Source organism: Apaloderma vittatum, unplaced genomic scaffold (genome assembly GCF_000703405.1).
Source record: "Apaloderma vittatum isolate BGI_N311 unplaced genomic scaffold, ASM70340v1 scaffold13117, whole genome shotgun sequence".
NCBI lineage: Eukaryota > Metazoa > Chordata > Aves > Trogoniformes > Trogonidae > Apaloderma > Apaloderma vittatum.
The window spans coordinates 27,830-54,642 of record NW_009724597.1 but is presented as its reverse complement, the minus strand read 5'-3'; the positions used below and the strand labels follow the sequence as shown (position 1 = coordinate 54,642).

At 37.0% G+C, this 26,813-nt stretch overlaps 1 protein-coding gene across 1 annotated transcript in view; it reads left to right on the top strand.

The window, feature by feature from the left end:
- GAS2 (growth arrest-specific 2) overlaps positions 1-26,813 on the top strand; it is a 68,410-nt gene that overhangs the window by 22,617 nt on the left and 18,980 nt on the right. Inside the window, exons 3-6 of the mRNA XM_009872574.1 lie at positions 3,139-3,280; positions 12,157-12,220; positions 14,309-14,453; positions 17,707-17,814. Coding sequence (XP_009870876.1) covers positions 3,139-3,280; positions 12,157-12,220; positions 14,309-14,453; positions 17,707-17,814 — 459 coding nt within the window. The remainder of the gene's footprint in view (positions 1-3,138; positions 3,281-12,156; positions 12,221-14,308; positions 14,454-17,706; positions 17,815-26,813) is intronic.

Below are 26,813 nucleotides of genomic sequence, written 5' to 3'. Positions count from 1 at the left end.
CATTCCTGCCAGGCGTTGCGATGCCTTCCCAACAGCCTCTTAAAGAAAGGCAGTGCAGGTTCTCCTGGCGATCTCCTCACCTCAGGCTGCTTTTGTGCTGCTGAGGGCATCTGTGCCAAGGAGCAGCTCCAGGTCTCCAGGACGGGTGCTGCAGGCTTGCTCATGCCCTGTGGGCTCAGAGCCGACTGGAACAGATTAGTTGTGCCCACGGTGGGCCTAAGTCTCCTCTGGTTGCCAGATGGCAGCCACCAGCCGTGTAGCACAGTATTTCCTTTCTTTTTGTGTGTTTTTCTTTCTTTTTTTTTTCTTTAGTTCAAATTTCCTGAATTAATATGAGCGTTTTGTCACAGACTTGCAGAATAGCGTTTAAAACCCCACGCACGACTTGAAAGAATGTAGGCTGGTTATCAGGGGATGTGGCACGAGCAAGTAGTTTAAAGGCACAGAATTGGCTCAGCTGGAGTTGGAGAACTGAGAGGAAGGAAACCAACCTGGCCTAATTTCACCTGTAATACCCTTCTGAGCTGTTCTTGGGCTTGTAAGCAGTTTTTTTGCCTTGGAGAAGTTGTGCTAGGTTTCTGCGAAGGAGAGCTTGAGAGCAAAGTAACATAAAGAAAATGGAAAATCCGGAGATGAGAACTCAGGAGTGAAACGGGAGGTGAGATGATTTGACGCTGCAGATCAGCTTTCGTATAAAAAGTATCTGGAGCTTTATCTTGCTCTGTGAAGTAGCTTATGCACAAGTCTGCAAGTGCGAGGAATGCTGGAGCTGGCTTCTTGTCATCTTGTTGCTGTCACAGTGCTGCTAACCTGTTATAAGGTCATCCAGAATTTGCACTCTAAATCGGATGTAACTGTTCAAAAATTGAAGAAAAAAAAAATGTTTTGCCAGATAAAATTCGTTTGGTCTCCTTATCTTGACCTGTTAACTCAGCTGGTGCAATTGTATCACTTCAGATCCTGTATTCCAAGCAGAGGTATTAAGGGAAAAGTATTTTGTTCCATTTGATTTTACTGGTCTAAAACCAATTTATAGCTGTGGGTAATTTGGTTCTTTGAGAATATGATCAGGTGAGTTGTATGTACAGTGGATGCTTCATGTGATAGATTAAGATACAGTGCTATGAAATGACACCTCTTTGAGTCTACTGGCCAGATAGATAGAGTTGATTATAAGGTAGCTGTGTATTTCTGAAGGGATTGATTCCACTGAAAAACACAGAATAATTGGTGTCAGGACCCGAGAGAACCAAAATACTTTAATAGCCATGACCAGCCTCACCTGGGACCCCAGCCTGCGCTCTGTGCCTGGGGCTGAGGGGCTCCCTTTGGCCTCAGCACCCCTTCTTGCCTGAGCCATGTTGTGGACAGACCATCTGCAGCCGTGCTTCACAGCCTGAGCCTCATCTTCTGCTCTAGCCTTGCATCCGGCCTTGTCTTCTGTTTCTGCAGTCTTCCTGGACAGGCAGTAGACCTGATTTGACACCTCATCTTGTCACAGCACAGTTGGCTAAAACTGTTTTGTCCCCAGCACCGCCTTGCTTACGTGCTTTGACAGCAGTGCCGTCAGTGGGGGCTGCAACTGCCTGTGCTGGGGTCACCCTTGGCTCTCAGCTTGTTGTCCTTCAGGGAGCTGCTCGACTCTTGCTGCTCTCTGCCTGTTTCCATTCTTGATTCATGCTGCTGTCAGCCAGCCCAACATCCTTGCCCGCACTGCTTGTTCCTTTTCTGCCCTGGAGGAAGGAAGATCAGGTTAGATCGTCGCTGCAGAAATTATTTTGAAGAAGGAAGTCCTTAAAGATTTTTTCTGCAATGTTTTTATGTAAGATTTTAGCAGACAATCATGAAACAAAAGGCTTGTTTTGACAGCTTTTCTCTGAATGCAGACTGGACTAGTTGACCTTCCTCCAGCCGGCTGCCAGAGAGTTCTGTGTTACTCCTTTTAACAGAAGCGAGTGCTCTTTCAAGACTATTAGCCTTGTCCAATTAAAATCTCTCAAGAAATGATGTAGACGGAGGCAGAGCTGGACAAATGCTGCATTACTTCTTCCTGAAGGCTGTAAGTCACTAGGGCAAATGGAATGTGTGAAGCAGTCGGTAAAGTATAATGAGAATTTGCCTCAGGTTACAGATACTCATTGTTTCTTTGAAGAAATTAGTATGATGTGAAAAGGGTGCTAGTCTAGAAATCTGTCTAGTGCTAATAGCTTTTCTTTGTTTTTCCTTTTTAAAGAAACAAAACAAAAAACAACCCTGGTCTGTGAGGAATGGAGCTGGTTGTTTTGTTGCGTTGGAGTTTTTTTCCTGTTTTTTTGTTGTTTTTTTTTTCCTCCAGAAGAATGGGGAGGGATTTAAAATAATGGTTCCTTGTGCTCTGATCTGTAAGGTTGTTCCATATCTAAAGCTCTTTGGAAGAATTGAGGTTTCACTGTTTGTTACTTGTACTGGATTTGTTGAATAGTCCCGTATCCTTTCCTTCTTCTCATCCCTAATTCTGAAATAGCCCACAAGGTAATGTGCTGTCTATAATACAAGGCTTACTTGGCTTTTTTTCTTTAAAGTACCATGTAAAACTGGTCACTGTTTTCTTGAGAATACAATATAGAAAAGTATTAATATCTCCTCCTAAATAATTTGACACATAAGCATTTTCTTTGCAAAGCAGGTCAATAAATGTAAAACAGTACAGCTGGAGTAAGAGATGTGAGGGAATGGGAGCTAGATGGTGATCTAAGGAATAGGCCTAAACATTTATAAGGCATGTGTATATGTCTAAAGCAATTTATAAGCTCCCCTTGAAGTACTGATAGAATAAGTAGAATGATGTTTATCTCTGTAGCCAATCTGTTTGCAGTTTATTTGGTTCATCAGGTAGCTCTTTGCCAATATTCCTCAGAAGTTGCTGATATTGATTCATCTCTGAACTCACATTGCCTGGCCTACCACGATGCTTTTGAAAAGCCTTTGTGGCTGACAACTTCATGCTCTTAGGGTCTCTTAATTCACGGAATTTTAATGGACAAGCAAATATGTTGATAGAAGTCACAAACCTATGAAAATCTGTGTAGAGATTTCATATTTCTTAAGTATTATGCTAACATGTATCATTTATCTAAGCAAGGAACCTCTGTTTTTCAGACCTTACCAGTACGGAAGATTCCATGCAAAGCCAATGCTCCTTCAGGGTCTTTTTTTGCACGGGACAACACAGCGAATTTCTTATCCTGGTGCAGAGATGTAGGGGTGGATGATACCTGCCTGTTTGAGTCAGAAGGCTTGGGTATGTATTTATTTATTTTGCAGCTGATAATTTTATATAGCTTTTGTGTTTTGCCTTGAAAAACAGAATGACTCTCTTAATAGATCCTGACTCCAAATCTGACCGGTGTCTGACTGTGTTAATTCTGCCCTTTATCTGAAGCATGAACAAATAGAGTGCACATCATTTAATTTTAATTTAAGTCAATTTTAAGAGGAGCTTAAATGAGTCAAAGATCTTGCTATGATTTCTTGCATGCAGATATTTCACTCTACACACACTTTTTTGATCATGGAATGCTGTTCCTTAGTTCAATGTTTAAGATGGTGTGTTTTTTCTCTTTCTGGAGAGTAGGATACAAGTGCATGCCTAGTTTGTCTGCAGGCATTTAGCTATTTCTGCAGATTCAGTGGGTTTCTCAGGAGACAAGAAAATACAAAATTTTTCTCTGTGTCCTATACTCATTTTTTTTTTCAGCTGATTCCCTTGTACAGCTCTGGACAAAAATTACCTGGCACTAGTGCTTCAGGGTGTTCCACCAAAAGGAATTGGCTACTTCGGGAATCATTGTTCTAATAGTATGTTTTCTTCATTATTTTAGCTCTTCTCTCTTCAAAAGAAAATATGTATTTTACCTCAAGACTTTGTTTCAGCCAAATATGAAATGAAGAGATTCGAATGTTTATTTGTTATCTGAACCCAGATTAAAGAGTGTAAAGGAGTTGTGATGATAGACAGTTCAGCTCCTATGGAAGACAAATGAACACGCTGTACTGAATCAAGAGGCTTCTTTGTTCTGTTGCTCAAAAGGTCTTTGCTCAGTTGAAGTTCTTATCTGTGTTACAACTGATCTCCTTTTACAGTCCTACTCTTCTAGCACAGCTGTTTCTGAAGCATTTTTCCTTTTATCCTGTGAGGGTTTTAAAATCAAATTAAATTATTTTATATCTCCGGGAGAAAATGCTTGGCAGAGAAGAAATTAATATCACAAAGATGATACATATTAAGGAGGATATATGTATTGTCTCTGTTTTGTTAATTAAGTCCTCAAAATGAAACTTTTTTTGGACATGATGTATCATGTGGAAAATGGACAATAATTGTATTTCCAAAGATTTGAAGTGCTGGAGAAGCTGGACATTGCCCGGGACAAAAACTTGCAAACACAAGAGGGAAGGAGACATGAACCTCCAATGTCTGAAATAAGCAGAAGAACCTGTGATTAAATCCAACACTTAAATGAATTTAGACTTCATACTGCTATGGTAAACCCAGCAGTTTAGCATTGTTCCAGTAACAGGTTTATTGTATAATTGAGAGCATGTTTATAAGGAATTTTCTCATGTGTCTTGAGAACAAATCTTGTTTAAGAGATGGAATTGGCGTAGCTGAGACACCGACATTGCGTGGATAAGTTGCTTTTTACACATATGCAGTGCTTTGCCTGGCACAGGCAAATGTATCTGGAAAGCTGATCTCCAAGGTGACTTTCTCTCTTGGAAAAGAGAAGTGAAATATGCCTGCATATTGGTGCACAAACCAGATATGACCATATTAGATTTGTTCAATTAACGACTGATTTTATTCTCTGAGGAAAACTAGCTTCTGTTATTTTCCTTCTCTGAGTGTTCCTGCTTATAGGATGCACATGTTGAATAGACTTCTGGTGCTGGAAATAGGATTAGGACTTGATAATACTTTGGCCTATTTTTCTGAACTTGAGAGTGGGTTAGTAACTATGTCATTTCTAAAACTGATAAAAATGGAAGCTACTATTCTTACTCAGCTTGAGCTAGAACTCTTAAAAGTTTTGGCTTCGTTTGAGGTTTTTCTAATGCATTAGAAATAATGATGAATCGTAACAGTTGCCAACCTAAGCTTTTATGTTCCCATCTCTTCCACAAATCACTTCTCCTGCACTGCATAGGAAGTAAAAATTCAGCAAAGGTAAGTAATAGGAACGGTTCTATTCAGGGTGGTGAGAAATGTGTGTGAGTGAGATCTAAATGTTCGCACTGCCTCATGGGTGTCTGTTATATTTTTGGTAATATATAATTGTGGTGAAATGATGATTACAGAGGTAACTGGGTTTTGTGTTCTCTGATGTTTTTTCTCCCATAGCTAATAGACTGTATGAATGTGTAAATTAGTAGTGATAAAGCAATTATTTTCACTCTGAACTGAGGAACCTTACTGTGTTAATATTCTTAACTGACCTGATTTTTATCCTCCCTTCTTACTCTATTTTGCATGCCTTATAGCGTATAAATACTGTATAATTTAATTAGAAGCACATAGGGATATTGTTTTATGCCACTGTATCATGTAAAACATTCCTAAAACTTTTTTTTTCTGGTAAATTTATCTTCTATTATAAGAGGAATTTTTAAAATTTATTGCACTGAAACATTTGAATGATGGATTTATGACACTACTGATTTTGAATAAAAAATGTCCCAAGTCTATTCAGAGATCAACAAAATTATATATAGTAGCTAAGAAATTATTAATTGCTATAATTTCTGATTACTTAAAAATGTATTCTCTTCCTGATGAGTTCCAAACCCTTTGAAATTGTACAAGTGTACACAAAGGCATCCAACACTCTCACTTTTTAGCACTCAGCTAGAAGTCCCTTGAAGACATGAATGAAACTGTGTAGGACAGACGTGACAGCAGATGTAAGCGCAGTCTGTGCCCGAGATGCTTGCAGGAGAGTGATGTTAATGGGAATCTTGAGTGTTCCTGAAGGATTAGTTCTTCACAGTGTTAACATTTCAGAGCTGATCCAGAGAAGGAGCTGAATGGACCTACTCATGTCACTTTGTCCTTGTCCATTATTTCTGGACTGATTTAGTAATTTCTTTAATTAAATAAAGTTAAGCATGGGTTCAAATGCTTTGTCGTATTTGGGTTGTTCAGCTGAGCTAAACAAGGAAACAAGATCAAAGTCTTTCTTCTGAATAAATAGAATAAAAAGAGTGGTGTTTGTCTGGTAGATACAATTGTATCTTCTAATCTGTGTAGCTGCTTTAATGGTCCTTGATAGAGAGGTGAGTACAGAGCTCAAAGGTCTGAAAACAATGCACTTGTACTACTAACTACAAGTTAGTAATGCATAATATATCTTGCTGAACATTGTCATGCTTTGGCGTTGTTTAAAAGACAAACCAATTGGAAATACAATTTTCTTTAAAGATTTATAATGTGCCCAGAGCTGACTGGTAAGCAATCTGTATGTATTTCACCCTTTGAACTTACCTTAATGCAGAGACATGGCAGGGAGGTCTCAGAGTTAACGCCTTCGCAAAGAGAAGGTGGATGGTGTACTTGTTTTAGGAGCTGCAGGAAAGACATCAGCATCTGTAACAAATACAGTGATGCATATGTAGGGATAATTTTCAACGCTGCAAAACCGAGGGAGACTCAGCATGCTCCCTGCACTCATTCAGCGATTTAGCGCACTTTTCATAATTATTATTTTTATAGCTACTGTATCTAAGAAGAAGGGATTAGCTTTGCTGATACAGAGTTCAGGCTTTCATCATCTGGGCAAATCTTGAGATACACTGTCTTTGAATGGGCTTCCTAGATGTATCAGAGGACAAAATTTTTTCCATATCTAGGACTTGGAATGTGATGCCTCAACTCTTTGCAGTGTAAGAAGAGTAATAATGTCTGTAACTCCTCTGTTCCCACGATATGTATATTTTGTAAGTTCCCCTTTCTAGGTTTTAGGGGAGCAGATCCTGCAGCTATGGTAATTCAATTTATGGAAGAATTCTAGGTGGAGATATTTGTAATTATGATGCTCAAGCCCAAAGAGTATAATCCTTGAAGAAAACTCTTATTGGCCAAATAGTAAGAATGGTAAGAGTTCTATGATGGCTTTAGTGAAGTGAAGTGAACTTAAAGCATTAGTTATGAACTCTTTATCGGTAACAGAGTGTTGTTGGATGATTATAGGACTTGGAACCAATGAATATTCTGCGTCTCTGCTATGATAGAATCTACTCTACAGGAAAAGGGTTTGCCACCAAGTGTGCCAGCATGCTTATGTGTGTCGTTTGTTTTGGGAGCTGTTGGATGATATTGTTGTATTAGTGTTTTGTGCTTGTATGTTCTGCAACTCTGTGTATGTACACACAATACCTGACATGGACTTCTTTTGATGCAAGGTGCTGATTAGATTTTAATGGACAGGTTCTCTAAACAAAAGCATCTAGTGTTTTAGTGGGCATAGACTTAAAACCAAACACCTCTGATTTCTAATATTGTTTTTAATTATTTTTTTTTAGAAAAACACTCAAATTTTGATTGCTTAAAAATATTTTATGCATAGGATCAAATTTGTTTTAATTAATATTCTATCTAATTTCAGGTGGTATTTTGACGACGATACATTTACAACTTGTATGTTTAATTTTACACGTACTTGCATCAGAATAAGACTTTGTCCTGTTTTTCACAATGTCTTACTAAACATTGTTGAATATCTCTCATTTTGAGGACTATAGAAGCATCCTGGACACTGTGTTGTCACAATTGGATTAATGTCTTTAATGAATTCCAGTATATTATTAGTATTTCAATGATCAGTATATTCATTTTAGATTAATTCTTTACTGTCCATAGATCTGTGTTTGAAATCTTAATTGTTTTGAGGCTTCCATAAGTGATGGTGCTTCTAGTAAACTAAACAATGCTTTAGAGGCAGAGATCATTTTCACTTTTATGAGTCAGCTATGCCTGAGATCTTTCAAAAAAAATAATTCTATGTTTAAAAGAAAAACTAGATCCACTGAAACGGTTTATAAAAATGTTAGAAGTCAAAGCCTGAATCTTGGCAGAGAGGTACGAGAAGTTTGTTCCCGTATTATGATTGAGCTAAATTAAAAACAAACAAAAAAAACCCCCAAAGCACAAACAAAACAAAAAGCCTCATGTTTGTTTTTGTGAACACTCAGTTTAAACATGCGGAGCAAACACATGTTGTTCATGTGCAGAGTGTGAACTGTCTCCTCACAGGCCCAGGGTGTGATGGGGCTGAAAGCAGAGGCTGCTCCTCCTCTGCTCTTTCTGCCTCTCATCGCAGCATCCGGGCACTGGGAAGGGAGCAATGAGGGATGCAGAACTGTGGCGAACAGTAGGTAGGGAAGGAATGGAGATCAAGGGGTGAGTGATCAGGAGAGGAACGACCTGTAAAAGGAGAAAGGGGCAGCAACAAGATGGAAACAGTGTGGAGAAATAACTTATAGCCAGAGAGGAGCAGGGACAAGAACTTGCTAGGAGCTCAAAAGAAAGCATTGTTAAAAAAGAATGGCTGGAAGGAGCTTGAACAGATGCAGGCAATGAGGACAGCAGGTAAGAAAGATTTGAAATGAATGGGATAGAAAGCAAAAGGTCTGTAACTGTCAGGACACAAAAAATAAGCTGGACTTGTGTGTACTATGTCTAAATCTTTAAAGGCTGGCTGTACCACATTAGTTAAACTATTTAACTGTTATGACATATCTACCAACTTTTCATGGAGTCCTGGGCTGATTTTTCCCTTAGAAGAGCTGTGTTCTCTTTAGGATGGACCCTGCTCTGCCAACATCTTGAAATGGTGTGGCTCGTGAAGTGAAAGCACCTCTTAATGGTGGGTTATCGTCTCCTCACATGCCTCATTTGTTGCAAAAATCTGAAGATGTTTGGAGAATGATGAAAAATCCTGAAGCGTGGTGTTTTGGTTGCTGCTGAATGGTGTCGGAAGAAGTGACTATGGCTCCGTCACATAGCTCCCGCAGGCAGCAGCAGGGTCCGTATCAGACTTTGTAACAGGATCACTAGTCGTGTTGGCTTTGTTTTCATACAAAATGTGAGATTAGGATACTTGACAATACCCTGGAGATCAGGCAGTAAGTATTTTAGAATAGCACCTAGATAGGTTTGCTTTTTTTGTATCTAATGCCTACACCTTAATTCCATATATAAGATGGGGATAATAATACTGCTTACTGAGTAGAAGTGTTAGAAAAATCTTCATTTTTGTTTTTTCTTTGAATTCCTCACAGCATACAATAGCACTGTTGTGGAAATTAATTGTTGACTGTAGACTTTAAAGGATGTGTACGGAATTGTGCATGTTTTCTTTCTTAGTGACATGTTTATTTTAAATAATGAAATAAGTGATTATGATGCTGTGTAGTGCCTCTATAGTATCACTTCTATAGATATCTTGAAGTGCTTTGAAAATATCAATTAACTGAACTTCTGCAAGTAAAACTAAGAAAGGAAGTGTAAGAAATGTTTCTCTTTCTGTTCTCTATATGGAAAAAAAGTACAAAGACAGCTTTTTTCAAAAAGCTTAGGAGGCACCCTTTTGAAAATGCCTGTAAGTACCAAGTTCTTTCAATTATTGTGGAATAACACCAGACAAAAAGTATGTTAAGATAAGTTCTCAGAACTTGAGGCACTCGAAAGTTCCAAAAGTCAGTGTACTTATTTGCTTGCTCAAGGTTGTACTGAAGGTTTGGGACCAAGGCAGGTATGGAAATGCAGTCCGGTCTCTCTCGCTTTTGCTGTAGCTTTTGAGCAGCCTCTTGCGAGGTGGTAGCCCGTTAAACAGCCGTGCTTTTGAAAAAAAAGTGAAAATTTTGGTTTGGGAATCTGAGTTACTTCCAGTGGGTATCACAGTATACAAAATAACATTTGTTTATCTCAGACGTTCCTGAATACATATGCTGGTATAGTCCTCAGGAATGCTAACATTTTCTTGTTACAAGTGCTGTGTCACCATCGTATTATCAGATGGCCGGATGTTTGGGTTTTTGGTTGGTTGTTGCCTGTGCAGCTCTTCATCCTCTAACAATGGTTTCACTGTGTCACACTGTTCAATGTGAAATGCATGAAATGTGTCTAGATTATGTTGAGTCAGATTTGCTAAAGGAGTTTGAATTTTGTTTGTGTAGAAGCACTTTAATCACTGACAGAAAAATGTTTTACCCTTCTTAATCAAATTTTCTTTCAGTTCTATTTATGGATCTTTTTGCAAATAATATTCCTTGAGCCTCTCTTTCTTCCCCCTTCCAAAGTAATTCACATGTGCGTATGTGTGAATTGCAATTCAGAAATATTGTACTCCCTTTGACTATTTCAAAACTGGTTTATTCTATTTATATTTTGTAGGATGCTTTATTTCTTAAAATCAGATTTTATTTTGAGGCAATCCCAACTGCAGAATACACTTATAGAGTCATTAATGTAACCCTTCAAAAATACTGATTAATAGCAAAGGCAAATGTTTCGAAAAATTATTGTGTTGTGGCAAGGAAGACTATTGAGAACAGCTGAATTGTCCAAGTCTGCATCTTTTATATTCTAAGGATAAAAATACTTTTCTTTATGCAGTGCTATTTTAGTTTTCATGCTCTGCAGTTTCATTTCTGGAAATATATTTGAGTGAGGTTAGAGAGGAAGAATGCATACATCTCAAAGTGCTACACTACTAAAAGATTTTGGGATGAGCATTAACTTGTGCAATTTACCGTACGTTTATTCAAGTCAGTGAAGCTGGAAATTGAAATTGCAGAAGCTAAAGATCTGCCCCAGGGCATTAGTTAGTTAGAGATGTGGATTCACATTCCGGGTCTCGTGCATATGGTATAGGCCAAACTAGTGACTTTCAGAGCTTTAACTAGACATTGAAATATCTTTTTCAGGTATGTTGTTGTTGTTTGACTTTTTTTTCCTTCATGCATTTGAGTTACTGAGTCTTTAGATAACCAAAATGTTTATGCAACAGATGTCTTGACCGTAACTCATTAAAAACAAATTGTTTTTGTTCCTGTTTTTTTTTCCTTTTTTTTTCCTTTTTTTTTCCAAATATTCACATTATTTTTGTTTGGTGTCAGTTCAATCTGTAGTAAAAGGTACAAGTCTTTCAATTATTTTGGAAATTTCTAAAACCTGAATGTTTTCCACAACATGCATGAGGGTTATATTGCAATAGGTATTTCTGGAGAGAAGATGCCCATGTATTCGTAATTCCTTTTTTCTTTTTTTCTTTCTTCTTTTTTTTTTTTCTGAGTTTTTGTGAATTGGTTATGCAGACAGCCATAGGCCTGTCTTCATTTATTGATTTTTTTATTTTGATTGTATGTCTTACTGGGCTTCTCTACAGAATACTATCTATCTGAATTGTAGAGGAAAGAAAAAATTATCTTCGATTATGGTGGTATTTCTTAATGACAAGTTCATGCTGTGTTACAGCTGCTTCTGAAACTTAAAAACTGCAGATCTCCTGTGGAATCCAGACATGAAAACTTGATAATATGTGTGTGTATATATGCAGAAGAAAAGGTGATGGGTCTTTTTTGTTGCATTTTTTTTCTATGATGAGCTGAATACCTAAAGTATTCTAGTTTCACATTTTCTTTAAGAGTAGATCTATAACAAATTCAGGGCCATTTTTATAACAAGATGTATCTTTGGTAATGCAATTTCATTTTTGTGATTTAAACAGGCTAAGAAAAATCATGATCTAGAGGATAGTTTGTAGAAAGAAAAGTATCACTTATTGTAATTAATTTATTTTTGACATTCTACTAGTTTCAGTGTTCTGCCAGACTTCTTGATTATTTTTAATATCAAATGCCCCAAATAATTACTCAGTGATTTAGATTTAGAATGTTATTTTCAAAGGAACTAAATGGGAACTTCCTAAATGGTCTGCACACTGAGAGCCATTCCTCAATCCCAGCCTTTTTATTTCAGTGTAACTCCACTGCAAGCCAAAGAAAACCAAGTTTTATCTGAGTCGAGTTACAGATGTTGATGATTAGGTTCCATCCATCACTAAGGTCTTTAAAATAGCTTTAATTTTAATGTCTTCCATCTTCATTTTACTTTTCCAGTTCTCCACAAGCAGCCAAGAGAAGTGTGCCTTTGTTTGCTGGAACTTGGAAGGATTGCAGCAAGGTAGGTGAAAATATTTAAGCAATGAAGCAATATTTACATTGTTGGCACCAGTGGCTATTGAGAGACTTACTACATCAGCACATCTCAGACTAACTTCTATACTCATTAGGTATAGGGGAATGCTTATCTTGGTGTCACTCAAATATATCTCATGGGCAGTTGTTAACAAATATAATGAAATTTCTGTGCCATCACCTCAGTGAAGATAGTTGTTGCCTGTCCTTGTATTAGGAAGGGAAGCAGTTGAGAATTTTTTTCTGAGTTAACTTGAATTAAACAATCCCCACAGATCCATCAAAATTACTGTTCAGTGATTTAAAGATCTTTCTGCTATTGTATTAATTTTTCCTCGGTAAAACTGGGAAATTGTGCTCTAAGAAGTCTGCTGGAGATCATGTTACAGTCCAGTGCTGCTTCATCTGTAGTTATGAGAAGGCAGGCTAGAAAAGAAGAGAAAAGGAAATTCTCAGCATACCTTCCAGAACAGAATGTGTGCTTCTACCCCTCCCAGAAAAGATATGCTTATTACCATTTCGGCTTTCCAGCAACTTTGCTTCAGGTTGATACAATATGTGGGAAAAAAAACCAAAAATGTGCATATGTTTGCTTGTTTGGTGCTTTTATTTTTCAGCTCGTCACTGGGGGAATTGAGTTCTGGAAGTACAGAGAGGTTTAAAAGTCTGTCACAATGACAAAAATTGGAGTTTATGAGAAGCAAAAGAAGCAAAGAAGCAGTGTTACTTAGAGTGAAAGAGTTTTATTTGATGAGTAAGGCTGCGTGCAGGTGTAGGCTTAGAGCCCGGTGGGAATTTAGTGATTTACAGCCTGTCGGCATCTGCAGACAGACAGGAAGTAAATGGTTTGTGTGTAAGTGCTTGCTTCAGTGTTGGCTGACTTTTCATTAGGCAGACTGCAGCAGCTACAAGCCAATACAAGCACAGTTTTGGTTCTTGGTTTTCTTTATATTAATCTACTAGGCCGTAGTGTGACTAAATGAAAAGTTATCAGAAAAACACAAAAGATAACATGTGCTTATGCCCTTTTTCTGTACACTTTAGAGTTACTAGGGTATTTAGCTTAGATTTTCATAATATATTTATTACTGCTCAGTATTTTAGTGTCCAGATCTTTACCTAGATAACTTAGCATAGTTCTGCATCTGGGCTCTGGACTTCTCTATTATGGAAGAAAATATGATTTACGCAAATAGCTTGCTATGAGAAGCCCATCTGGCATGACAGCTTCTCCAAGCTGAAGTCCTTCTCTGAAAAAGGAAATCTTTTTATTTTTCTGGGCTTTGTTCAGAGGGGAATTGTTGGTGATTAGGAAAATAGGATGGGCTTTTAGACTTCCGACATCTGAACAAGCTCTACTGCTTGCTGTGAGATACTGACTTAATCACTTGCCATAAAGCTTTCAAAATCAGACAGTGTTTTAAGGAGCCTTGCTCTCTGAGTGCTGTGTTTGAGATGCTCCGTGGCAAAGTTGCGTGTGTGTTGTTTCAGCTGGAGCTGCAAGCGTCTTGCCACTGACAAACATCTGAAGATTGACTCTCAAAAATTGGTTAGAAAAAGGATTAGACACTTCTGGAAAAATACTGACCATGACTCAATTTATTTAGCTCTAAATTCAGTGCAATACTTGAGACCAAGAAAACATTTAATCCCTTTTAATCTGGATTTCTTTAAAAAATAGTAGCACAACATATAACTTGTCAAGTAATTTGAAAGGATGTTGTTTGGGGAAAAAACCTGAACTTGGATGTGTCCTGCGTGGTATAGTGAAGGCCTAGTGTTCGTAAATTTGTCATTCACCAACATATATGTTTTCAGACAGAGAAACTGAAAAAAACCTCTATCTCCTGTAATTTTGTTCAACTGAAAGATTCCATCTAAATTATTTTTTTTTTTATTAATTTGGAATGATGACATTAATGATTGATATATTTTATTCATGTTTTCTGGTGTATGTAGCATTCCATTACTGTACAAGAGTGGCATACAGAAAGTATACTTTCTCTTCACCCTTTTGTTTTAAAGTATGTAGTATTTTATAAGGGCTAGTAATTTGTTTGCATGTTTCCAAAAGGTTTGGGGTGGAGCCTCCTGGATTAATAAAGCTTGAAAAAGAGATTGAACAAGAGGAAACGCTTTCAGCCCCCCTTCCATCTCCTTCACCATCACCGACAAAGTCTCCTGGGAAAAAGAGCACAGGGAAACTGCTGGATGATGCTGTAAGTTGTGGGAGGAAGCTTTCCTGGTATGCACTTACTTGCAAAGCACAGAGCAGCCTGAGTTTAACATCTCACTGTGTTGTAAAGATTGGCAAACTGATAGAGTTAATTTATTTTTTGACCACAATTATTTATGCCTGAAGTTTGGAAAAAATGTCACACTGTGTAGGAGATCTACAGTTTAGCCTAGCTTTGTGCTTAGGGCCAAGTTCCCTTCTTGTTTCTCCATTTTCTTTTTCTGTTCAATCTTATTCATAGACTCCCACTTGGTGTTTTGTCTGAGAAAGGACTGAGTCAGGACTAGGAGGTTTGGGCCCTACTGATTTGTACAAAATGTTAACAAACACTTCTAAAGTTATCTCAGCCTAATTTTTATGCTGATGTTCTGCATGTGTCTCACACAGTTAAAAATAAAAACAAAAAAAAACAAACCAGGCATTTTTTTTCCCCTCATTGTTAGAAAGAAAGTATCCTGCTTTGAATTTGATTAAACTCTTCACTCTGTACTGTAGTGTTCATTTCTTTGTTGCAAAATAACCCCTGTAGGGGTTCATGAACCCCTACAGGGGTTCATTTGAAACAGCTGGAATCAGATGAAAAGGACACATTTTGAGACCAAGAAGAGGTTAAACTTGAAGAGTACAAATATATTCTATAAAAAGAAGTCGTTACTATAGTAACTGCTATATTGCAAGGTAGATGTGCCACCTGGGAGTTACAAGGCACTTCTTGAAAAATCCATGTGCCACTTTTTTTGTTACAAAGAGCAGATGGAATATAATGTTCATTCATTTTATTGAAATACTTTGTACTGTTTGATGCAAATAATTACATTTAATATTTTTTATATTTTGTATTTCTTCCTTTGCAAAAACACTCAGTTGCATTTCAGCAGAACTGAGAAAGTGCAGCAATATATAGAAGGAGGTTGCTGAACTGCATATCTTGTAGGAACAGAGCAGAGAGTATGAAGGTTGTCTCCAGCCACCTCCTTTAATTTGGAAAGCAGTAGGGATAGAAACAGAACGGAATTTATCCAGCTAGATTCCTGACCCACACTGCCCCAGACACTCACACCATAAAATAGCAACAGTGCTCATATAGTCCAGACACAAAATAAAGTAGGATATAATTCTTCCCTCTGCTTCCTTATTTGATTTCCAAATTCCACTCAATAGTACTTCTGCGCCTTTTGGGATAGTAAGGTAATGGAAGCCTCAATAGCAGGATCAGCAGTGAAGGTCTCGTTATCCTGTTTTACACCCGTATAAATCTGTTGGCTTTCATTCTCCCCAGGCTGTGTTTTGCTTACGCAGTTCTAAACAACCTTGAACCTATTAGGTCTGGCTAGGCTGGGTTTTTGCTTGCTTAGGTGAACCTGGTAGACACAGCTATTAAAGCATAGTTCACGCTCTTCATTTTCAGCTTTGAATTTCAAGTTTCTCCAGAGGTGCTAAGTGCCATGGGACATTATGTCAGGAATTGCTGATTACTGGGCAGGATTCAGAGAGCCATTGCCAGGGAGTCTAAGCACAACCCCAGTCTTGGTGCCAGAGAAATGCATGTTTTGCATCCTGAGTAACCTGCACTGGGATTTAAGTCGTCAACCACTGACTTCATATAAGTTATTTCTATTCTACACTGACTATCTAAATAGTTTGATTCTCAAGAAATGGAGGCTAATACTTAACCCCTGTTGATAAAAATCACTGGAATAATTAATCTTAAGTCAGTGCTTGTATGTTCAAATTGAGGACAACTCATCTGATATTTGAGAAATGCTTTTTGTGTGTACAAGGCACCTAGAGGTCCTCCGCTAAGTCTTATTTTTAAATTAATTTTTTCATGAAATCATCATGCCCTGATTTGAAAAGAAAGAAGCTGAAAATAATTACTAAAAATATTCCACAAAGTAATAGAGTTATTCAGATGATAACATTGAATGATCTCAGAAATTACTGGAAGGCCTTTAAACTGGTCAACAAGGCTAGCTTCAAAAGCAAAAATAAAAAAAGTTAACTTTTAATTTCTTTCCAGTTTATTTAACATGCTGTAACTTTATTCTAAAAGCAAATATGAAAAACATCTATTGTACTTCAAAAGCCTTTCTCTTAATTTATTCAAGATAACCACAATACCTATTAGAGTGCCACAGCTTTGCCCTGATTTTTTTTTTCCGAAACAGTTTAAGACTTTAATTTGTTGGGTATTCTGAAAATATCTTTTCTCAGACTATTTTTACAGGCCTTGGTTTACAAACTGGATTTGAAAAAATCTTTGGAATATTATTTGAAGTGGACAAAACCTGTAGGAAATTCCTCTGGCATTTTGCATTGTTTGACACTGACATACTGGGTCAACTTTCATCAAAGAAAACTGCAGTATCTGAAAATGCTGCACTTGTTACTGCTGTTCCTATGCAGCAGTGCCATTTGAATCTCAAATAAGAGTTTCTCAACCAGATCTTATGGCATTGATGGCTGAGCTACTTTCAGATCACTGAAGAGTACAAAATATACTTTTACTAAGCATTAACGCCTTAAGACCCAGTTTTCACTAGAGGCTGAAGTCAAGATGATGCAGCTGATTGAAAACTACTTTCTTGTTTTCTTCGATATTTATTCAGGACTTATTGTTGGCCATGATAGAGTGTGCTTGGGGCCCCTTTAAATTACTGCTGTTGCACTAATGCTCTCAGGTCGAGATCATAAGCAACACTTGTGATTATGTTACAATATTCTCTATCTGCTTTTTTTTTAAGGTGTCAGTGCCCTATCTGGAAGTGCCTAGTGAAGGTATTGAGCAGGGCCTTTATTAATAAGCAAGATGCTTCTGTATTCATTATATTTATTTAGAAGGGAAAATATGTCATTATAACATCTTCATTTTGTCTCTCAGCTGTATTATCAACTTTGACAGTTGAGCTAATTCACCATAAAATACTGAGAACACATCTACAGAAGTTTGATGCTGAATTCAAATTAACAAACTGTTTGACTTCAGTTATGCAGTGCAAATTCTATGTTGAACTGTGTTACACTTGTCTCTATTTTTACATCATCACAACTGTAAAATCATTCTTGATATTGGAAGCACCATAGTCTGAGATTACAGAAATATTAAGAAAAACTAAGAAAATATAATCAGTGAAGACTTAGATTAGTGATATCATCCTATGGCAAATACTTTCTTGAATGTTTTGCTACACATGGTATTTTAAATGGTTTCTATTAATAACTTCTGTGTTTGTCAGGTTAAACACATTTCTGAAGATCCACCTTGTAAATGCCCTAATAAGTTCTGTGTGGAGCGTCTTTCACAAGGAAGATACAGGGTTGGAGAGAAGATCCTCTTTATTAGGGTAAAAGTATACTTTTTATTTTGTAGTAAATAGCTAGTATCTGGTATCTCCCACTTTGCAGCTGATATCATTGATTAACAGTAGAAGATATTTTCTTATTAACCAGCACTGACTCCTTTCTGTGACGTGGTTGGGGAATAAATAAACTACGGTGGGTTAACTGACCCAAGGAAGTAGTAGCATGTCCTTCTAACATTAGACCATTGAATTTGCTCTGTCTTCACAAATGGAGATGATGACTTCCTCTCCGTTTAGTTTAAAAGAACACCCACTCCATTAAAACAGCCTCTCTCCCACTTTGATACCATTTGATGGGTCACGAAACAGATCAAAGACTTCGTGATCGTTGAATTGCCAAGTCATGCCTAAGACATTTTGCTAAAGCAAAACATTAATGTCCATAGTACGTCATTTGATATTTCCAAACCCAGTTTTGTATTTCGGACTTCATATGTAGTATATTAACTCCCATAGCACAAAGCTAATCATTAGTATAAATGTTTGCTAGCGTTAGTATCTGGCTGAATTTAGCACAAATATACTGTCCAAATTTAATTTTGATCCTCTTAATCTTCTCTATATATACTTATGGTAATAATAATGAAAATATGCTAATCGTATTATTCTGCAGTAATAGGTGATGAGTCTGGTTCGTGCAATGTTTCTTTCTGTTTTCCATTTTACTCTCCACATGTACTATCCTTGAGTAATGACTTGACAAAATTGTATCTCTTGCTCTTGAATAACTGTTATCCCTATTTTGCTAAAGGCACACAACTGTGACCTGATAAAACTGAGGATTTAGCACTTGTGAGCTCGAAAGAATCAGAGGGACTGCTTCCCATCTGTAGAAGTCATGTTCCTAGTTCAGCAAAACACCAGAGTGCTTGTTCTTTCATAAACTTATCTTTAACTTAAAATGAAGTCAAATTTAGATAAGGATTTGGGTTTTCTCATGTGTATGAAGATGATAATGTTTAAGTACTGTGCTGAATAGGGATTGAGAACTCCCAATTAATCTGGTAATAGCTTAGAAAGAAGAAGAAATACAGGATTTATCACAGATAATTTGAGATTTAACATGCTAGTGTAAAGAATAGCTTTTCTGCTTCCTAGACAGCGAGACTTCTAGTTCTGCATTATTTTAAGGTCCCAGCTTTATTACTAGCTTTGAGTGACTTTGATGAAGGTAACAATCACTAACTAAAGATGCCAGTAATCTGGCACAGTTTAACACTTAAGTTTTCTTCCTTTTTATTTTATTTTCAAACAAATAAAAGTATTTTTAATAGTTTAGTTTTGAGAAACTTAAGTTTTTCTGCCAGAATGGTGAGTGTCAAATTCCCTTTTGCTGGCTTCTTTATTGTTCAGTCTAGTCCAAGTCAGATTTTCCTTCCAAGTTTGCAAACAAAACACCCTTTTCATATCACACTACTGCATTCCAAGTTGAATTGTGCCAAAAAATAACACTAATATAGATTAGTCATTAAACTGCAGTATTAGAGACCTTTCCTACAAAACTGATATCAATGGAAGCGTGTCATGAATGTCAGTGGGAACAAGTCCCTGTTCCTAGGTTTTAAAAGTTAATTGTCTTTTGGTTTTGCTTGATATGAACCACATTTTGAAACGCTTCACTGGATCACAGTAAGTTTTTACTCTTCATTCTACATGTTCTTATTGCGTACATAAGTAGATTTATTAGACTTTCTTTGGAACCCTTTGGACACTTGTGAGAAAAGATGTTTGAGAGGTGTGGCTGACTTTTAAATTTGTTGATATATGACACCCTGTTGGGTGCCGCTGAGGTAGTTCCTCCTGTGTTGTGTGTTCTTTACACAGTGTGGCACAGCCAGATACATGTCATTTATAACCCAACATGTTCCGGTTGAACTGAGTTTGAAAGTTTCATTGTTTTAAGTTGACTGACATATAACCATTACTGTCTCTATTAGCTTTCTCCAGTAATCTATATAGGACTTAAAAACTACATAGTTTCAGTGATGGTACAAGTATGTCATGTTGAAAAACACTAAAAGAGCTAAGTTTACAGTGGAATTAACACTTATTAATTGATGGTTCAGATGACTTTTTTTTCAGAAATTATTTAACAGTATTATACCCATAACAAATGTTTTATTCTAATTCTACCAGTTCTGTTAACAAAAAAAAAAAGGAAAAAAGTGTCCAAATCCCTCTTTTTGTTAATTTATATCTGTATATGAAACAAGTGAAAAAGGAACAGCAAAGACAAATAAAACTTGGTAGAACATAGAAGTCATGTAGGTTCTGAAATGTATAAACTCAACATGATTACCATAATGCTGTGGTGAAGGTAAAAATTTATTTTCAGTAAAAATTTATCTGGTCATGCATTCTTTTCCCTTCCTACCTTGCAGGAATGAAAGAGTCTAAATTCCACTTACACAGAAATGATGGAAGATGTATTTTAGAGTAGTTTATTATGCTAATAACTTGAAGTGAATCCAATGAGTAGTTATTTAAAACTGAAGCATTGGTTTAGTGCAGTCTCTCTGCATGTGCCATATATAATCTATTATTTGCCTACTCACTCAAAGAACCTACTGTTATGCTATAAAGTGTTCTAGGGAATAAGCCTTAATCTTTCAAATAGAACTGAATTAATAAGCCTATTTTTAAAAATGAAGAATAACAAGTCATGAAAACTTACCTTGCACAAATGCATGTTTTGTAACTTGGAGAAAAGTCACAGAGCTTGAAGTGCTTATTTTTTGCAGAAGGCAGAAAATGAGCTATTGAGATTAGTAGAGAATTTTAGTGTAAGAAATATCAGTCAGGCCTTAGAAAAAAAAGGTTTTATTAAATTTCTTTTAACAATTTCAGAGGTAAATATTCTTATTTCAAGTTATCTTTAAATTCTTATATCAAGTTGTCTTTATTACATTACATACGCATAGGGATGTATACTTTCCACAAACTAGGAAGCTTCAGTCAAAAAAAATCAGTGTTGTTGGCCCATACCCATAATAAGATTTAAATCATGGAGTTCGTCACAATGAAAAAATTACTTCTTTGTGGAACTGGAGTCAGATTAGATGATATAACAGGTCCTGACTTTAAAGCCTATAATTTTTCCTATAACCAGGTGTTCTCTGCCTTGCAGACCAGATGATAAGCATGTGATTGCTCGTACTTTTTTGACCTTGTACTTTTAATCATTAATATCACTTAGCATTGTTTTGCTATAGCAATACTAAAATGTTCGTTTAATACTAGCCTCATTGAAATCCCGGGCCTTATGTACCTGCTACAGCATCTTTGTAGAAAGTTTATTTTGTGATTCATTATCAGAATGTATGCATGTAACATAAATGTGTATATATGCAAAAATGGCTCTGCAGACAGCCTGGTGTACAGTATTGACTCTTCGTCATGAGGGGAATGTACTCGTGTATAAATATGGAAGCATGCTGTACTCCATCCAGGTAGGGATGATGTACCAACTCGGAACTGGGAATAAGGAAGAATGAAGAGCAGACTGATTATACAGTTCTCAAGACTCAAATATCTTGTTCTGCTTTTCCAGTCCAAATACATAAGTCATACCTTTCGCTTGGTTTGATTCCATGTTTTGTTTTTCCATCAGCATCATTTACCTGTTTTTTATTGTCTTCCTTTTTCCAAGGATTTTAACAGTTCTGCTTTTCCCAGGCTCGTCTGCTTCTAGTCTACAAAATAGTTTACCTTTTTTAGCTTCCCTAGAGCTTTATCCATATCAAATACCTTTCAGGGATGTTTAAAATGTCAAAAACATAGGTGGAGCAGTTAGTTTTAATTGAACTAACTCCAAATGAGATGTAGCAGGATGCCTGGGAGTCGTCTTGCAAGTGAATTCTGAAAACACATCTCAGGCCTCAGGACAGGGACTGTCATTGGCCTCTTTGGGCTTCTGATGTCAGTCTCCTCATGCTTATAGACAAACAGTATTTCTCCACTCAAACTGCAAAAGACACAGGGAAAGGCATGTCTGAAGTCTAGCCCTAATTTATGTCCCAGATGTAAGGTGGTTTTGGAGACCAGCCAACAGCAGGTGGCTGGACACTTTTTTACTATGTGTCAATTCCACTCCAACTGCTTTATGTTCAGTGTGGTTGGTACGTTTCTGTCTTACTCACACTAGCAAAGGTGGAATTCTTCTCAATTTTCTCAAGTGTTTTTTGTTTGGTTGGGTTTGTTTTTTTTTTTGTATTTTAAAAACCAGGAAGTCCTTAAAGGGCTGGTAAAATTCAGTCTGCAAGACTCAAAAGCTTATGCATAAACAGCGATACGGGATATGTCAGTGGGGTGATTGAGTCCAATGCTGCCTATAGGACAGTCTGAAAATCTGTTTTCTTCTGTCCTCTGCTATGATGCTGTTTAAGTGACATTAGGTAGACCCCAGCCCTCCTCCAACTTAAGTTATAGCTGGCTTGTTCTCATATTTATACTTGCTCTCCTGCTTCTCCTTTACTTTTTACTCTTTTTTTTTCCTTTCCTGCCTGGAGCCTTTCTTATTCAGGCCTGGCAGCCTTTGTAGAGCCAGAAGCCCGTGGACACCTCACTGTTTACTGATGCTGCTGCACTTTTACTGAACACAAGAGCAGCTACAGCTCCACTATCTGGTTCTGTGACAATCTGACATTTCAAGTTAAATGGTTTGACAGACTTTCACTGAGAGTTAGCCAAACTCGTAAAGTACTAGAAATTAAATTTATTTATTTCCCCCCCTCCAGATTTAATTTCCTATACTTTTTCCTTGACATGTTTTTTTTATGTGGCCATTAATTTAGTGTCTATAACTTGTGTGTGTTGGGGATAGTCTGAAATGCATATTGTGAGCAAAAATGTTTTGAAAGGATTCATTGTAAATTTCTTGACATCGTAAAATTCTTAGCTGCTAATTTAATGGAAAGGTGACCGAGTTACTCCTTTTTACTGTCTCTCCAATGGTGTTCTCATTAGTCTTGATTGAAAAGGTTTTGATAGAATGTACCTGCAATATTCTGATCCAGTGGCACCGACGGGCTGTGCACTAGCTCAGCAGTTGTTCTCACTGTTTGCCTTAGTGGCCTCCTCCTGTGGGCAATTAAATATTGTGTCTTCTTCAGTTCCCATGTCTCCCTCTGTGCAATATTGCATAATGAGAACTCCACTTGGACGCTGATAAAATTTTCAGCAAGCCATATTCTGCTTTCCTAAGATGTATTGCATCTTCAAGAACTGTCACATTCTAGTTCCTGAAATGACTAATACACCTGCAGTCATTTCCTGCCAAGATATTTATAATTTAAGCTCTTAGAGTCAAAGTTAAAACAATACTGGTTTCCCTGTATTCAGTGGAAAGAGAAACCTCCCTTGGGAGTTGGTTCAGAACAGGAGGCTGGGGCAAGGTATTGTGAAACTGTATTTTTAAAAGCACCGTCCAAAAGTTCATCGGACTTCCCTCGCAACGTGATTCAGGCTTAGGAAGCCTTTGGTGTGCTCTCAGTGCAGTTGGTGCCTGCAAGAGGTGAAGGTGGCAAAGCAAGACCTCCCTGGGTCCCAGAGTTTTCTCTCTAGCAGGAAAAATCGCCCAGCACACCAGTATCAGCAGTGTTGTCTGATAATTAATGTCTGCTAACTAATTAGGTAAAAAAATTCTCAATACTATGAAGAGATGAGTAACAAAGCTAGATAAATGAGTTATGTATTCTAGATGTCATTATTTCAGGCTTTTTTTTTTTCTCCTAGAATGCTGAGAGTATACGAATAGAACCCTTCTCCTGTTTGTCCCTCCCCCTTCCCTTTTTCTTTTTCTGCCTCTCTGTGTCCTTTTATATGAAGGATATTAGATCAGCACCTGCATATCTGAGAGCACAGATAGATTGCTAATCCTCTGCACCATTAGTCTACAGACAAGAATTTGCAAAATGAAAAAGCCTTTTGAGTTCATGGTTGAGAACCACGGATTGGGTCCCGTAGGTTTACACTGAAAATGTTAATAGAGAAAAGTATTTTCTTTTTGTTCAGTTAATTGTAAGAATCCATTTAACACTTACTAAACATGAATACATTTTACATTAATGATGACACAGCAGGTAATGCATAACTCATGCTACCATCTAGAGAAATGACAATAAAGGAGGCTTATGTGGTGAAATCAGTAAACCAAAGCTGCACTGTACGTCAGAGATTCTTATTAAACATTTAGGAATCAGGCGTAAAAATACATTGATTATTCTTTAGCTTTATGGTAATATTCTTCAAGAACACGTAGCTTTCACAGGAATTTCCAATTGAGCTTTAATATCTTGGCTTGAGAATGGTGGTTTTACATAGAATTGAATTGGCTATGATTTAACAAAATTAATTTGTAGACTTTTAAAATATTTAATACAATGTGGTTCGGCCTTTCCATGCCTGAAATAACAGGAAAAAAAAGTGCATTTTAAAAAGTGCTTTAATTCTTTGTCATTCTCTTGGTGTAAAAGCACTGGTTTTTCCTCCTTTGCATCAAGCTACACGTTTATACGCATTCATGTTTTTCACTAAAAATTGTTTATATCTACTGTATTTTATTTTGAAGCTCCATCACACATCTGTGACAACAGAATAAGTGCCGAATTAAAGACAGATGTAAGCAGGTAGACAGACACTGAAGCTGCTTGTTGTCCACAAAAGCCAAGGGCGAAAACTTCTAGCTTCTTCAAATGCAGAATTTGCAGTTAAAATTGGATATGAAGTTTTATTAAATTATACTCAATACTATTTTTTAATCTTTTCCTAAAAAATAATATTGTTTTCTTTACATAAGTCCAGAAGTGATTTCTTGCAATAGACTTGTAGTAAAAACCTATATCATTGAAGGATAGCTGTATAGGAAAACAAATTTTCCCATATATGTTGATTTTTAAAATGGTGAATACACAGAATTATAACACTTTTTTAACATCAGCCTGTTATGCAAATCACATTGAGACGTGATATGTGTAAAACTGTTCTAACATTTTAAATAATGTTGTACATGTTTTAATGGAAGTTTACGGGCATCTCTTATGGTATTTTTTGTCATTAATTTTTGAAACTCAGAGCAAAACAAGAATTATCTGTTGCTATAAGGAAATATTAAATACAGCAAACATTTTCTTTGGCAAAATGAGTAAACTCAGGAGATCCCAGACTCAGCTGTTTATCTGAAGGGTATTTTCCAAAAAGCAGCAACTCTGAGCTGAAGACCAGATACAGATTGTTCCTCAAGTCATAAATCAGCGTCAGTTGATTCAGACTGCTTTGTGATGTGCTATCATGCCTTGTTTTCATCTTGCCAGATGATTTACCTTAAGGTGTAAAAAACAACATAATCTCCCCAAAAAACCCACAAAACACCGTACCAAATTAAGATGGTATTAGCTCATCAACTTAGTGTTTAAATCGTAGCAACAGGTGCCCAAACACTTTAGTTGTTATAAACACTCCGTTTAAATAAATATATCCTGAAATCAGAACTGATTAGATCATTTTAGGTTTTGCACTCAGAAATGCACCTTTACCCAACCAGATGCAACCCTGTTTGTCCTAAGTTCCTGGTCCAATCCTCTGCTAGTGGGCTGGGATTTATCAGGGAAATAGGGAAGGTAATATACGACTGGAATGTTTTAGTTAAGCAAATGTAAATGTAAAGTGAACAAAAACAACTGACATTTTCCCTTTTTCTTAGGGCAAAATTTTCAGACTGTTTTGTTCAGCTTTTTCAACGAGGTTCTTTTTCTGTTCTAGGAAAAATGTTTCAAAAGTGATAAGAACTAAACTTGTTGCAAATATCATGTCAGTGGGGTTTTTTAACCAAGCATTGATTAGACCATCTTTAAATGTGTAATCTATTTTTTGCTGTACATAGGAACACATAGCAAAAGTGAAAAAGTGCAACGCATTAACTTTGGGCTGCCTGAATGTTCCTGTGTGGTACAGCAGGTTGTTAAATGGCAACAGGTTATAATACCCACTTGTAAATAAAGTCAGTTTCTTTTTTTTCTCCATGATTAGAGCAGTGTCCATTTTCTATGTTCCATCAAAAATATTTCCGGTCTGTTTCCTGTTCAAATGCACAGAAATTGCAGTGAAAGACAACGGGATCTCTGAGTGGGAAGTAAAATAAATGCCTAAAAGTAAACTCCAAGCCAGTTTACAGCCTGAGCGAAATAAACCAAACACACCCCCCCAACACCTCCTCAGTAAAGGCATCGTTACTATTACTATGTATATATGTAAAACACAGACATCTGCTACAGGGAATGTATAGGTAATCCTGACTGGCCTGAAAAACCTCCTTTGCAAAAAGTACCTGTTTTAAATATCAATATTCTGTCATGCCTAAGGTGTAAAACCACAGTGGCATTCAGAATTCTGTGTAAAGCCTTCTAACTAGACTCACGTAAATCAAGTAAAATGTCAGCCTGGCATTTTAGTTAAACCAGATTTTCAGACATGACTGTGCTGTTTGTGTTAATTTCTTGGTTCGTGTTACTTAACTACTTCCCCGTGATTTACCGAGGGGCAAGAGGGAGAAGGAGCCATTTGGCATTTTATAAGGGTACAAAGAAGCCTGTTTCTTTTTCTTTCCCTCCTTCCCCACCTGGTCTCTCAAAGTATATATATCAGCAAGCCAAAGAATGATATCATAGCACTTTCATGCTGAAAGTGTACATTGTTCCCAAGTCGCCATCCTTCTCTTTAGTCTGCTTTGGTAGAGTGAAGGGATTTTAAAATTTTTTTGGTTCACATTAAATACAGTGTTTGCAAAAGCTGTTATAGAAAGTCCTACGTCAGACAATGCTGAACATAAGCCTTGGTTTTGAAGGAGTCAGCGAAAGCTTAGTTTGCACGTATTGGTAGTTGTGTTGCATTATCTTACAGAGTCAGGTATAACGTAACTAATTTGCTTAGGGTTGCTGTCTTGCTGGCCTAATTTAGAACAAGTTTTCCAGCTAAGGAGAAGTAAT